Genomic DNA, 14,850 nt, shown 5'->3' with positions numbered 1-14,850 from the left:
CAAAAGTCGCCGGTGCACATCCCTATTTTTATGTGATGTGTACCTATATATTGCTTCAAATTTGAATTATCCATTGTATAACTCAAATATACACACATATTTGATTTGATATTACTTGTTGAGCATTACTATGGGTTGTCATGTGGAGTGTGTTCGTATGCCATTGACTTCACTTTATTTATAATATCTATCTATCTATAAGTATATTGGTGTGTTTGTGAAACAGAACTAGTAATACCTTACTATAGTAAACCTATTTCAGGTCCCTGCAGCTTGTGTGTAGCAGATAGACCAATCAAAATTGCTGAACCCTCTGGTAAAAATAAGGAACGCTGACAGGATGGCCAATGAGTGAGTGAGTGTGAAAGAAAGGCTGGCACAATAATCTCCCCCTCCAGCCCCCATGTAAAACTACTGCCAACACATCAGCCACGTAGGATGAGTAGTAATGAGGAGAGCACCAAGCCTGGACTTACTTCTTTATCTCCTGTTTGCCATACACACAATAAAACTTTTAAACATTTGATTTGGCTGTAAGGAACTAAATCTTTGTTCTTTGAGAAATTAACTCAATTCTAAGACAAATGCCAATTTTCTGTACTGTACATGCAAAGGCATTGGGCTCACACAGCCCCTCCTCTCTCCATCTGACTATGGTCTCCTCCCTTCTCTAAGCGTCTAGGGTCCTGTGTGTACGGTCTGGTTTTTGCGTGGTGTTACACGTTTGCATACATGTTACGTCCAGCCATACCCAATGTTACACCACTATTTTGTGCATAATTAATACGATTTAACATTACACTTCCCTTAGCTGTCACAAGCCCTATTTGATACTTTACTGTTATTTTATAATCGTACATGTGTAGCTCATTTCTTGAAAGGCAAACGTCTCCATACATATAACTAATAGAGCAAATCCTGATCAATGTCCGTCTGTGATTCTTATTCCTGCCCGTACATGTTTTCAACACGTTTGCATACTTTCTACACAACCTTCTAGATTCCCATCCCGAGACCAGCTCGGAGAACTGCAGCTCTTCTCGCCCCGAGCACTTTCTGTACATGCCTGCAGTGGGTGTTGGGAGCAGAGGTTACTGCTGAGCTCTGAGTATTCCTGACACTTCATACCGCATTCTTCTCTTCCCAAGTCCTGGAGAGCGGACTGGCGGTACCTCCCCCTTTCCCTCTTTCTATCCCTCCATCCCTGCGTGATCGGGGCTCTCCTCTTCCACTCCTGTGCCTTGATCCCTGGCCTGAATACCCCTTGACACTGCTCCTTGACTGACCACTTTATCATGGGTGTAAAAGTAAGAACAGCCCCTACTGCTGCCTATATCGGGATGCCGGTCTGTCGCTGGCCGGTGCTGGCCCTGCAGGCCGTCTTCTTGGTCAGTTTTGTGACTTGCAACGACGCCCCACCGGTGCCCGGAGATCAGCTGCACATCGAGAAGAGCTGGGAGCCAGAAGTTTGCCGGCGCAGTGTCAAGGAGGGAGACTTCGTGCGGTATCATTATCTAGGTTCATTCCCGGATGGGACCAAGTTCGATTCCAGGTAGGGAAGATCTGAACCCTGATTTTTAAATACTAATAGCGGATGTTCCACTGAAAGGGATTGCTAAATGTTGTCAATTTGTGGCAAATGTATTCCAAGTGCATCTGTCCTCAGCTGTGTAGAAACTACTTCAGTATCGGTGCAACTAATGAAAAGTTTGAGCTGGCTAATTAATTAAAAGTCAACACTAATCTTACCTTCTGGGAAACTACTGTATTAAAGTGTGGACATAAATTGATTGTCAGGCCTGTAAAATAAATCCCTCTTGCTGTCTAAATCTGGTAAATGTAATATAGTGCAAAGCTTACATATTTTATATTACATATATTATTTTTGTAACAAGCAATATAAGTATTATTCACCAGTCAGTAAGTAGATCACAAGCTCACACAATAACTCAATTTGGACTAATGCTGCTATAACTGAGCCGCTATGATAATCACGTTCCTTGGTCATTCATTTATCTTTAATGTAAGGTTTGGGCAGTTTAAAATTATTCAGTAAATTCATAGGCCTTTCATGGGCCATAATATTTTCATTTTGTAAAAATTATTAATACCATTAATCTGAATGAAAAGAATATTTTGCAGCACGTTCATTTCTTTACTGAAGTTCCAGATTTACAGCAACTTTTTTGGCTCAAAGGGGCAAGCTGAAACATGATTCCTACAGATTGTCCACGTCTCCACATGTGCCTGTGATTTTCAGATGGAGATGCTGTTCACTGTGACAGAATAGTTTTTACAGTGGTAGCCGAGAATTTCAACAGGCCTAATATTTAGATTGATTATTTAAGCATATAGTACACACCAGATGTTATAAAAAAAAAAAAGTTCTAAACATATTTATTAATAAATATATATATATATATATATATATATATATATATATATATATATATATATATTCCCATTTGCATAGTATGGCAGATTCTGCATAGGAGGCATATTTATTAATGACTGCATTTTTAACATGATCCCTTTCAATCCTTATCACAAAGATAAGGATTGAAATATTGTTATTATTTCTTAAAAAACTTCAACAGGAACACCAGTCATGAAAAACTGCTGTTCCTTCAAAGACCTCCTATTATTTCTATGGTCACTATCGCTAAGTGATCACCTTTGTGATAGTGACCAAAAGGGAGAGCAGTAAGATGCGGTGAGGGATCCGAAGATCCCTCTACAGCAATGCTCTCCCCATAAAGCAGAGCTGAAAAATTACGCATATGGTAATGTATGCCAGCCTATTAAATTGCGGTAAATTGCGGCCCCCATAGACATCTATGGGGACTGCAATATATTTCAAAACAAATATTGCAAAGCAGCGATGCACCGATATAGATATTGATCATACTTAAATTTGCATCAGCTGTTTTTGGGGGAATTTACATGAAAAATTGCTATAATAAATAGGCCCCAAAATGTTTGCAGGATATTTATTTTGCATAATGGAGCTATGTTACACTACCTGCCAGTGAAACATACAATACTGAGGTCATGACAATATACACCATATATCAAGGGGTCTATTTAACAAGTGGTGAACATGCCAGCATAAACTTCTGGCAAAAGGCTCTTTCATCACTTTTTGTTATTCATCATCATCAGCTATTTATATAGCGCCATTAATTCCGCAGTATTGTACAGAGAGCTCACTAACATCAGTCCATGCCCCATTGCATCTTATAGTCTGAATTTCCTAACATACACATATACAGACCGAGAGAGACTAAGCTCAATTTAATAGCAGCCAATTAACCTAATAGTATGTTTTTGGAGTGTGGGAGGAAACCAGAGCACCAGGAGGTAACCCACGCAAACACAGGGAGAACATACAAACTCCACACTCTTTGTTATTTAACAAAGGGTTAACGTCTGAGAAATCAGAGACTTCTCTGGCCTTAACCCCCCATAGACCTCTATGTGAAAAACAGCACTAGTCAAAACTTTTCGCACTAGTCAAAGCTTTTCGCAGCAAAGTAACTCCATCTCATGTTAGCGTTAAGGGGTGTACTTGGTCTGCAACAATGTCTAGGTAGAGGGTACATGTCAAAGTAACATGCACATGAATGCCATTACCCAAGGTTTCCCGGCAGAACATTGCCCAGGGCATCACAAAGCCTTTGCCGTCTTGCCTTCTTCCCATAGTGCATCCTGGTGTCATCTCTTCCCCAGGTAAACGACGCACAATCACATGCACCAAAAGAAAACAGGATACATCAGACCAGGCCACCTTCTTTCATTGTTCCATGGTCCAGTTCAGCATGGGCATGCTGACCGGTCTGTGGCTACGTAGCTCCATATGCAGCATTAACTTTTTCAACAGTTTGTGTTACAGTAGCTCTTCTGTGGGTTTGGACCAGACGGGCTAGCCTTCGCTCATAAATGAGCCTTGGGCACCCATGACTCTGTCGCCGGTTCATAAGTTGTCCTTCTTGGACCACTTTTGGTAGGTACTAACCACTGCATAAGGGAACACCCCACAATACCTTGTGTTTTTAGAGATGCTCTGATCAAATCTTCTAGCCATCACTATTTGGCCCCTGTCAAAGTTGCTCAGATCATTATGCTGAAATTTGTCTGCATACTTGGCAGCACAGTTGCTTAGTGGTTGGCACTTCTGCTCCCAAGCACTGGTGTCATGAGTTCAATTCCCGACCATGGCCTTATCTGTGTGGAGTTAGTATGTTCTCCATGTGTTTGTGTGGGTTTCCTCCCGGTGCTCTGGTTTCCTCCCATACTCCAAAAACATACTGATAGGTTAATTAGCTGCTATTAAGTTGACCCTAGTCTCTCACTGTCTGTGTGTATGTGTATTTCTTAGGGAATTTAGACTGTAAGCTCCAATGCTGCAGGGACTGATGTGAGTGAGTTGTCTGTACAGGTCTGCAAAATTAGTAGCGTTATATAAATAGCTGCTGCTGATGATACTCTAACAAAAAAGTTATCTGAAAGGGTCACCCAAACATGATCAGCAAAGATGGTTTCTATAAAAATCTCTTGATAACATTTCCAAATGTATATGCAAGTTCCAGGAGATTGAAATAAAATTGAAATCATGGTGTAGATATTACTTTACAGACAATTTCAATTTCTCTCAAGGTATGGGATCTTTTACACTATATGGACAAAATTATTTGGCTATACCTATTAATTATTGAATTGAGGTGTTTCAAGCAGACCCGTTGCCAGAGGTGTGTAAAATCAAGCACTTAGCCATGCAGTCTCCATTTGCAAACATTTGTGATACAAAATGGGTCATTCTGAAGAGCTCAGTGACTTCAAGCATGGTAATGGGATGCCACCTTTGCAATAAGACGGTTCGTGAAAATTCATTCCTGCTGGATATTCCACGGTCAACTGTAAGTGATATTATTAGTGGAAACGTTTAGGAACAACAGCAACTCAGTCACTAAGCGGAAGATCAAGCAAAATCACAGAGCGGGGTCAACGACTGCTAAGACGCATGGTGCGTAAAAGTTGCCAACGTCGTGCTGATTCCATAGCTGAAGAGTTCCAAACTCTCACTGATATTAATGTAAGCACATAAACTGTGTGGCGGAAGCTTAATGGAATGGGTTTCCATGGCCGAGCAGTTGCATGCAAGCCTCACATCAACAAGACCAGTGCCACGCATCGGATGGAGTGGTATAAAGCTCACCGACACTAGTCTGTGGAGCAGTGGAAACGTGTTCTGTGGAGTGATGAATCATGCTTCCCTGTCTGGCAGTCAGATGGGTAAGTCTGGGTTTAGCGGATGTCGGGAGAACAGTACCTGCCTGACTGCATTATTCCAACTGTGAAGTTTGGGGGAGGAAGGATAATGCTTCAGCATACCAAGTCATTTTGGACAATGCTATGCTTCCAACTTTGTGTGAACAGTTTGGGAAAGGCCCCTTTCTATTCCAACATAACTGTGCCCCAGTGCACAAAGCAAGGACTACAAAGACATGGTTTGATGAGTTCGATGCGGAAGAACTTGATTGGCCCGCACAGAGCCCTGACCTCAACCACATCGAACACCTTTGGGATGACCTGGAACGGAAATTGTGAGCCAGGCCTTCTTGTCCAACATCAGTGCCTGACCTCATAAATGCTGTACAGAATGAATGGGTACAAATTCCCACAGAAACACTCCAACATCTTGTGGAAAGCCCTCTAAGAAGAGTTGAAGCTGTTATCGCTGCAAAAGAGGGACCAACTCCATATTAAAGTAAATGTATTTGAATACGATGTCATTACAGTCCCTGTTGGTGTAATGGTCAAGTGTCCGAATACTTTTTTCCATATAGTGTACAAGTTAACCCGTGCATGATACTCATGCATTCTAGTCAAATCAAGCTACTTAAGGTGTTAAAAAGGTTCTTGTCATGCATTTGGGCCTAGCCCAGGCCTCCACAGGGGAAGAGCGTTACTTCCCGATGCAAGCGCCCTTTTTTAATGTGGTTTTGTCCACATGTCACCACCTCATCATTTTTCTCCATCACCTCATCCTTCATCTTCATCGCCACATCCTTCATCAAGCTACTTAAGGTTTTAAAAACTCCCCACTGTCACCCCCGGCAACCACCAACCACTCCCAACTGTCAGTTCTCCTTCAAGAAATATATAGGTCAGTGTATAACTCTGCCCAGCAGGTGGCGCTGCAGCTTGTTTTTTGGGTTTTTTCACACACGCCACTAGGCATTTATATAGTAGATATGTGAAAGGTAGCAATCTTTTGGTCATTGACTAAATTGTAGGTGCTGGCTGCAAATAAATACTCTAGGCAATCTACAATTGGAAATGTAGGTTTATTCAATGGAGGAAACAAAGGTAGAAGTAAACTGTTTGAAAGAAAATAACAATCCTAGGGTGTGGTAACTTACTTCTGTGTCCCTCTCAATTAAATAGCTGGCTAGGCTGTTTACGCCTTTTGCTGTAGTGTAATAACACAGAAAACAACATTCTTTGTGCTACTGAAGTTCCCTACTCATATGGTCAAGGTAATTCCTTGGCATTGATCTAGTATTCAGGAATGTTACATCCTCTAGTGTCTAGGTGGCCAGTGTAGTAGACTTGGGTCTCTTTGTAGCACAGAACTCCTTGGAACTCCTGTTGTCCAAACCAGCTCACAGATTGAGAAATGTAAATGTAAGCTTTATTGAGGCAGGGACTGATGTAAAGGGTTCAATATTTTCTGTACAGCACTGCGTATTATGATGACGCTACATAAACGATAATAAATAAAATAAGTGTCAAATGGTTTGCCTGCTTTTGTTCGTTTTGGAAACATGAGGGCTAGATAGTTGGCTAACAGAATGCTTGTGAATCCATCTTGATCTTCTCTCTGGAAAACTGAATATTTCACTTGCATTTAGGGCTAGATTTACCAAACTGCGGGTTTAAAAAAGTGGAGATGTTGTCTATAGCAACCGATCAGATTATAGTTATAATTTATTTAGTACATTCTTTAAAATGATAGCTATAATCTGATTGGTTGCTATAGGCAACATCTCCACTTTTTCAAACCCGCAGTTTAGTAAATATACCCCTTAAAGTGTATCCTTTATGCAGCCCTCCCTCAATTTTACATAAATTAAAATCACAAAAAATAGCATTTGTTGTTTATTCTGTGAGTTATTAGGGCTATTGCACAAACATTTCTAGAATGTCATGGTTTTTCAATTAGAGACTGCTGTATTCTTATGACACTACATTAAATTCAAAACTGAGAAAGTGCTTCCTGCTGCCAAACGTCTTATATCCAGAGCTGGCAAAATTGATCAGATTTTTGTGGGAAATCTTTAAGCTATGTAAAATCCTAGTACAACTTGACTACAGTTCCATATGGGTCCAGCTCCGTAATTGCAGCCACCCAGATTCTCCAAAAGTATTTAGAATAAATGCCCATTGGAGAATCCAATGAAGTAAACATAAAGAAGGAAATCAGCAAGCATCAACAAACATCACATGTCCATAGTATTATTAATGGAGCTTGTAGCCCCTTGAACACTCATTCATTCTTCATGTATTGTACTAATCTGCTGTTTATGCTCTCTTTGGAATCTGTTTATTATTATTGGTAGATAATACTTTTGTCCGGTGTTTTCTCCTGAGTAAAGGCCTCTCCCAATATAATTAAGGAGTTACCCGCCCTCTCCGGAGAAAGATTCCCAATTTAAACTATGTGGAAGCATATGTAAGAAGGATATCGGTAGTACATATTCCTCCTCAATTCTCATTTCACTTTTTGCATATATCTTATTTTAATAGATTTTTTTCTATTCCTTAATTCTTTACATTTTTTTTTCTCTACATTTCAAATTCTAATTTGACCTTATATTTTATCGAAAGTGGAACCGGAAGCCAAGGTTCGGGCTGTCAATTCATTGCGCTTGTGTGAACTGACAAAGCACGTTCAGAATGAACCAGACTGGCTGGAGACGTGGTAAGACTCCTCTTACCACTGCCAGCCAGCAGTGCTGCCATCAGAATCTGTGGGGCTCGGTACTAATTAATCTGACAGGGCACACCCTCACCATCCTTCTGCGCTGTACATGAACACCCCTCCCTCTGCACTGTACATTTCCCCCCTCGCTCATCACAGTAAATGCCTCCCTTTCCCCGTCACACTAAATGTTCAGCTCCCCCTCCCAATCACAGTAAATGCTCCGCTTCCCCTCCTCATCATACCATCTCAGTAAATCCTCCACTTCCCCGTCACCATGCCAGTAAATGCTCCACTCCGCCCCTCACCATCCCATCACAGGAAATACTCCGCTCCCCTCCCTCACCATCCCAGTAAATGCTCTGTTTCCCTCATCACCATCCCATCACAGTAAATGCTCCCTCTTCACCATCCCATCACAGTCATTTCCCCCCCCTCATCATCCCATCACTGTAATTCCCCCCCCCCTCACCATCCCATCACAGTAAATGTTCCACTCTCCCGTCACCATCCCATCACAGTAAATGCTCCCTCCTTCACCATCTCATCACAGTAATTCCCCCCCCTCACCATCCCATCACAGTAAATGTTCCACTCTCCCTCAAAATCTCATCACAGTAAATGTTCCGCTTCCCCCTCCCCATCACAGTAATTGCTCTGCTCCCCCCGTCACCATCATATCACAGTAAAGGCTCCGCTCCCCCACTCCCCATCACAGTTAATGCACCGCTCCCCCCTCCCCATCACCGTAAATGATCCGCTCCCCATCACAGTAAATACTTCACTCCCCGTTACCATCCCATAACAGTAAATGTTCCACTACCCCTCAACATCCCATCACAGTAAATGTTCCGCTTTCCCCTCCCCATCACAGTAAATGCTCTGCTCCCCCGTCACCATCCTATCACAGTAAATGCTCTGCTCCCCCACTCCCCATCACAGTTAGTGCGCCGCTCCCCCCCTACCTATCACCGCAAATGCCCCGCTCCCCCATCATCATCCTATCACAGTAAATGCTCTGCTCCCCGCTCTCCATCAAAGTTAATGCTCCGCTCCCCCCTCCCCGTCACAGTAAATGTTCCACCCCCCTCACCTATCATAATAAATGTTCCGCTCCACCCCTCCCCTATCATATTAAATGCTTCCATCCCATGACAGTAAATATTCTGCCCACTCTCCTCCCCTTAATAATAAATACTCCATCCCTCCTATCATAATAAATGCCCAATTAAATTACCTTGTTCTTGAAGTGATGCTGCGGTCCCCAGTCACTGGTAGACTGGGAGCGTCGCAGTGACGTCATCACTACGTACAGTGATGATGTTACTGCAACGCGCTGTCTCAGCCTATCAATGCCTGGGAGCCGCCGCATCTCGAGGGATAGGAAGGTGGTCAGTCAGACTAAGGAGCACAGACTGTCCAGGGGGCTCGGACAGAGGGAGGTCTCTGTCTGTTCGTGCCCCTTACAGCTGTACTGGCTGTACCCCCCTAATGGCGGCCCTGCCAGACAATATTGGCAGGGAGCTGTTTGCCATAATACATTAGCTATCTAAGTGTAAAAGCACCTTCCCCCAGCATACTGGACACTTGACCTCCCATTCGGGATGTACCAGAAAGGAGCTTGGTAAGTATGTTTTTATGACTTAGTTGAGATCTGATCACATTTAGGGGCAGCACAGTGGCCTAATGGCTAGCACTTCTGTCTCACAGCACTGGGGTCATAAGTTCAATTCCCGACCATGGCCTTATCTGTGTGGAGTTTGTATGTTCTCCCTGTGTTTGCGTGGGTTTCCTCCGGGTGCTCCGGTTTCCTCCCACACTCCAAAAACATACTGGTAGGTTAATTGGCTGCTATCAAAATTGACCCTAGTCTCTCCCTCTCTGTCTGTCTGTGTCAGTATGTGAGTGTGTGTCTATATTAGATAATTTAGACTGTAAGCCCCAATGGGGCAGGGACTGATGTGAATGAGTTCTCTGTACAGCACTGCGGAATTAGTGGCGCTATATATATATATATATATATATATATATATATATATAAAAATAAATGATGATGATTTAGGGTCACATTTATGCAGCAATTCAGAAAATTCTAAAGGGTTCCCAAACTTTCTAGCAGCATTTTAGGCTTATGGTATTTGAGCTTATATAATGGCATGTGAGTTACATTCAGGTATATAGGCTCTATATGGGTGGGGTTCAATTTTGCGATACTGATAATTCCGACACAGTTTATATCTTCGAAATAATTCCAATTCCAAGAATGCCTATAAAAAGTAAATGCAGACTTACAATAAAAAAGACAGTGTACATCACGGACATTCCTCCTATATATTCCAATTGCACTAAATGCTGTCAGTTGCAATTGACGTCAGTTAACATAGCAACAGTGAGATTTCTGTATTTAAAGCGGCAATGCCGGGACCGGCGTGTATAATGTAGAAGCCTTTATCCTAATTGTAATTCTAACCCTATGCCTAAACCTAACTTTTAAATTAGATGATGAAGGTGTCGGGTCCTGGCATTGCCAGTTTAAATCCGGATCTCTCACTGTTGGCATGATAAATGACGTAACTTGCAACTCCCCGCATTGAATATATAGGAGTCATGTCTGTGATGTCTTTTTTATAGTAAGTCTGGATTTCCATCTTATAGGCATTCTTGAAGTTGGAATTATCAGTATCGCTAACATGACTACCACAGCTATATATATATAGAGAAAGAAACATATTTGGTAAGTTATATTGGATGAGGTCATTTGGTGGCATGTGAGGAGACAGTTGAGGCTGATGACAACTTATTTCTTGTGTGCACATATTGAATAAACTATTTATTCATGTCAAGCATATGTTTTTTCACATATGTAATGCTTACTATAATTGAAAGCTAATTCACACTTCACACATCACACTGATTTATCACACTATGATTTTTACTGCAATGGTGTGCCAAATGAAAATGTTTGTGGTGTCTGATTAATACGTTACTTTTATAGCACTCTTTGCATTTTCATTTCTATAACAGTTGCACTGTATTCAAGTTTGCAGGTTTGTGTTAAAGTAGTGCTGGCATATTTGTTCTTGGTGTGATCTACTATACAATCCTTTATTAAAAAACAGATGTACTTGAACAATCACAACTGTTTATTTTGTAGTTATGACCGAGGCACCACTTACAATGTATTTGTGGGAAAAGGGCACATCATTGCAGGAATGGACAAAGCCCTGATTGGAATGTGTATAAATGAGAGGAGATTAGTGAAGATTCCACCCAATCTTGCCTACGGGAGTGAAGGAGTGGGTAAGTAACCTACCTCCATGCCTTGTATAGAGATATAAGTTCCTTTAATGTGTAGCAATTTGCCATGTTGGGATGGAGGGGCTTCTTTAATAAAACAAGATGTCTCAACTACTTTGTTCTGTATTAGCTTTTTGACCTGTATCAGACCCCAGCAAGACACTGTGGTAAAAATTGTGGAGGATTTGATGCTTTGCATAATTGATTGGCAATGAAAAACTTTTACAAATAGTTGCAGTGAAATGTCAGGTTAAGACTGAACAGTCTATTTACAGTGGTACCTGTAATATCCACACATTAAAAGACCACTTAAACAATGACTTAAAATTCATATATTATGCTATATGTTGGCCTTATTTGATCTTTAATACACATCAATTAATATATTAGGTTTAATATTCTTTTAAATATAGTCCTCATTCTTAAACTACTTAGTGCTAGTATGTAAATGGTATGTAAGTGCTATAATTATAATTTTGCTTCTTCTTCACAGCTGGTGTCATTCCCCCAGATGCAGTGCTACACTTCGATGTCCTTCTGGTAGACATCTGGAATCCAGAAGATAAAGTCCAAGTGGAGACTTATTATAAACCAAATAATTGTTCTCGAACAGTAGAAGTGTCTGACTTTATTCGCTACCACTACAATGGAACCTTGATGGATGGAACACTTTTTGATTCCAGGTTTATGTTTAAAACACCCTTTTTATTATTGATATTAAGGTTTGACTATAGTAGTAAATTTTAACTAAACCCAACATCAGAAGGGCAATGTCTTTTTATTGGTTTGCAGCCAGAAAATGTTGTGTTCATGGGAACAAATCTACACAGCTATACTGTTACCCATATACATAACCAAATCTTACAAGTGCTCTTTTCTGAGAAACATCTCGTACTTAGGGTGATTATTATTTAGAGAACTTAGAGTTTATATTATGAAGCAAAATGTTGCATAAATTTGAAGTTGAATACAGGAAGTAGGACTGTGAGAAAGTCAGATGATTAAATATATCTTCTCGTCAACAAAAATACTGAAAACATTATGTTCATATAAGAACCACATAAAATGTTGTTCAGCATTACCTTTCTTGCTGAACAATTGCGACTACTTGTCTTATCTAGGTACACACCAAGATGATGGTCTGCAGAAACACCCCCTAACAGGGGAAAACATCTACATATGGGAGTTTGGGGATACTCAGTAAAAAGAGTGCCTGTCCAAATCACCCATCCACTAGTTATCAATAGCTTGTGGTCTAATTGCAAAGGTTATGTATGACATAGTTGGTTGTGAGATATTATGTACTTGTGGTTGTAAACAGGTCCGAAAATATGATAACATACAACTGTATCTATAATGTATGTTACTTTGTGCTTAGGCATATTAAGCACAGACAATTTTTAAGGTTAGTGTCTCTTTAAACCATCCTTTTTTCTGCCTGTACTGCTCCTTGACAATATATGATGTCCTGTGCCATGCTGTATTACTCTATTGTTACAGGATTAATAACGATTCTCAGCAGCCCATTATATTTTATGGAACTAAATATAACTGTTCATAAGTTGCTCTGAGAAAAGAACTAGTGTAGTGTTTTGTCTTTTAGTATTACATTTTGACAGATTTCCTAAAATAATTTCGTCTGCATTTTATCTTCAGGGTTGGAATGTGTGTCTTCAGTGATGATATTTTATGTTAATAGTGCTATGGAGATACGTTTATCTAAATTTGAAGCTAAAATAAGTATGTGCTTACCAAAAAAAATAAGTTTTTATTACTATATATTACTCACAGCGCTGGGAGGCAGAAGTGCTGACCACTGAGCCACCGGGCAGCACAGTGGCTTAGTGGTTAGTAATTCTGCCTCACAGTGCTGGGGTAATGCGTTAGATTCCTGACCAGGGGCCTGTTTCAGTAAGGAACTTAAATTAAATAAAGAAGTTTCTTATTTAAGTCTCCTGGACAAAACCATGTTACAATGCAAGGGGTGAAAATTAGTTTTCTGTTTTGCACATAAGTTAAATACATGTAGCACACAAATATCAACTTTAAATTTCAGTGTACAAATAAGCTATCAAGTATTTGTGTGGTACATGAAAAAACAGTCAGTATTTAACTTATCTGCAAAACAGAAAACGAATTTTCACCCCTTGCATTGTAACATGGTTTTGTCCAGGAGACTTAAATAAGAAACTTCTTAATTACTTAATGAACCAGGCCCCAGGTCCTTATCTGTGTGGAGTTTTTATGTTCTCTCTGTGCTTGCGTGGGTTTCCTTTGTGTGCTCCGGTTTCCTCCCACACTCCAAAAACATACTAGTATGTTAATTGGCTGCCAACAAAATTAAACATAGTCTATGGGCTAGATTTACTAAGCTGCGGGTTTGAAAAAGTGGGGATGTTGCCTATAGCAACCAATCAGATTCTAGATTTCATTTATTTAGTACCTTCTACAAAATGACAGCTAGAATCTGATTGGTTGCTATAGGCAACATCCCCACTTTTTCAAACCCGCAGCTTAGTAAATCTAGCCCTATTTGTGTGTTAGGGAACTTAGACTGTAAGCTCCAATGGGACAGGGACTGATGTAAATGACAAATATTCTTTGTACAGCGCTGCAGATTTGGTGGCGCTATATAAATAAATGATGATGATATACACACAAATATATGTATATATAATATATGTATATATATATATATGTTTGTATGTATATGTATGTATGTATGTGTGTATATATATATATATATATATATATATACAGTAACATTGTTTTTTTCTTCTTCTCTTAGTCACAATCGCATGAAAACTTATGACACCTATGTAGGAATTGGCTGGTTGATCCCTGGAATGGATACTGGTCTTCTGGGAATGTGCGTGGGGGAAAAACGTATAATCACAGTTCCTCCATCTCTTGCATATGGGGTAGATGGTGATGGTAAGTGAAGAATTACCTGACAAGTCCCTAGTGTAGTAAATAGTGCATGTTTTAATCATATCTTTTCCCAGACTTAAAACAACATGTATGTTGGATACAATGCTCTGATGACAAAAGATGCTCTGCAAATTTTTACATTTTTGTTCTGATTGGGTGAAGCAGTTTGAGAAATGATACAGGATACCTACTTATCTCTTGGTAACATAGATTTGTTTATCAGTGTTCTCCGAGAGGATTGTGTTTCTTTCCGTACCACCACTGAATGCGATTCACACACATTTTATTTTAACTTTGTTGCAAATACGAATTACAAATGTTTAATTCCATCTTCTGAAACAGACACATTTTTGACACATCTGTTGTGGCATTCAGATGCAAATTTGCCTAAAACAACAAATTTGCAACCACATATATTCTACACTGACCAGTGAGCGCACCTGTAAATATAGTTCTGTGAGTTATCTCACTCCTATTTTCTATTGTCACAGCTAATATTTGTAAGCGTTCTCAACAAAGAACTTCATGTAGCTCTGCAAACAAGGGCTTTCTTGTGTGCTGGTTTGTTTACATTCTAGTCCATTGTTGGTTCTGGTTATTGACTGCTAACTGAGGGCCTCACGCAGAGTTGGTGTTTG

General features: G+C 40.3%; 1 protein-coding gene across 1 annotated transcript in view; it reads left to right on the top strand.

Moving 5' to 3' along the window:
• The first annotated feature begins 739 nt into the window (after nt 1–739).
• The window catches only part of FKBP9 (FKBP prolyl isomerase 9), a 28,920-nt gene continuing 14,809 nt past the window's right edge, over nt 740–14,850 (top strand). Inside the window, exons 1-4 of the mRNA XM_075212590.1 lie at nt 740–1,552; nt 11,139–11,284; nt 11,775–11,964; nt 14,070–14,215. Of these exons, the coding sequence (XP_075068691.1) occupies nt 1,296–1,552; nt 11,139–11,284; nt 11,775–11,964; nt 14,070–14,215 (739 nt within the window). The 5' untranslated portion in view covers nt 740–1,295. The remainder of the gene's footprint in view (nt 1,553–11,138; nt 11,285–11,774; nt 11,965–14,069; nt 14,216–14,850) is intronic.

Source organism: Mixophyes fleayi, chromosome 5, assembly GCF_038048845.1.
Source record: "Mixophyes fleayi isolate aMixFle1 chromosome 5, aMixFle1.hap1, whole genome shotgun sequence".
NCBI lineage: Eukaryota > Metazoa > Chordata > Amphibia > Anura > Limnodynastidae > Mixophyes > Mixophyes fleayi.
This window is presented reverse-complemented; position numbering and strand designations above follow the sequence as displayed.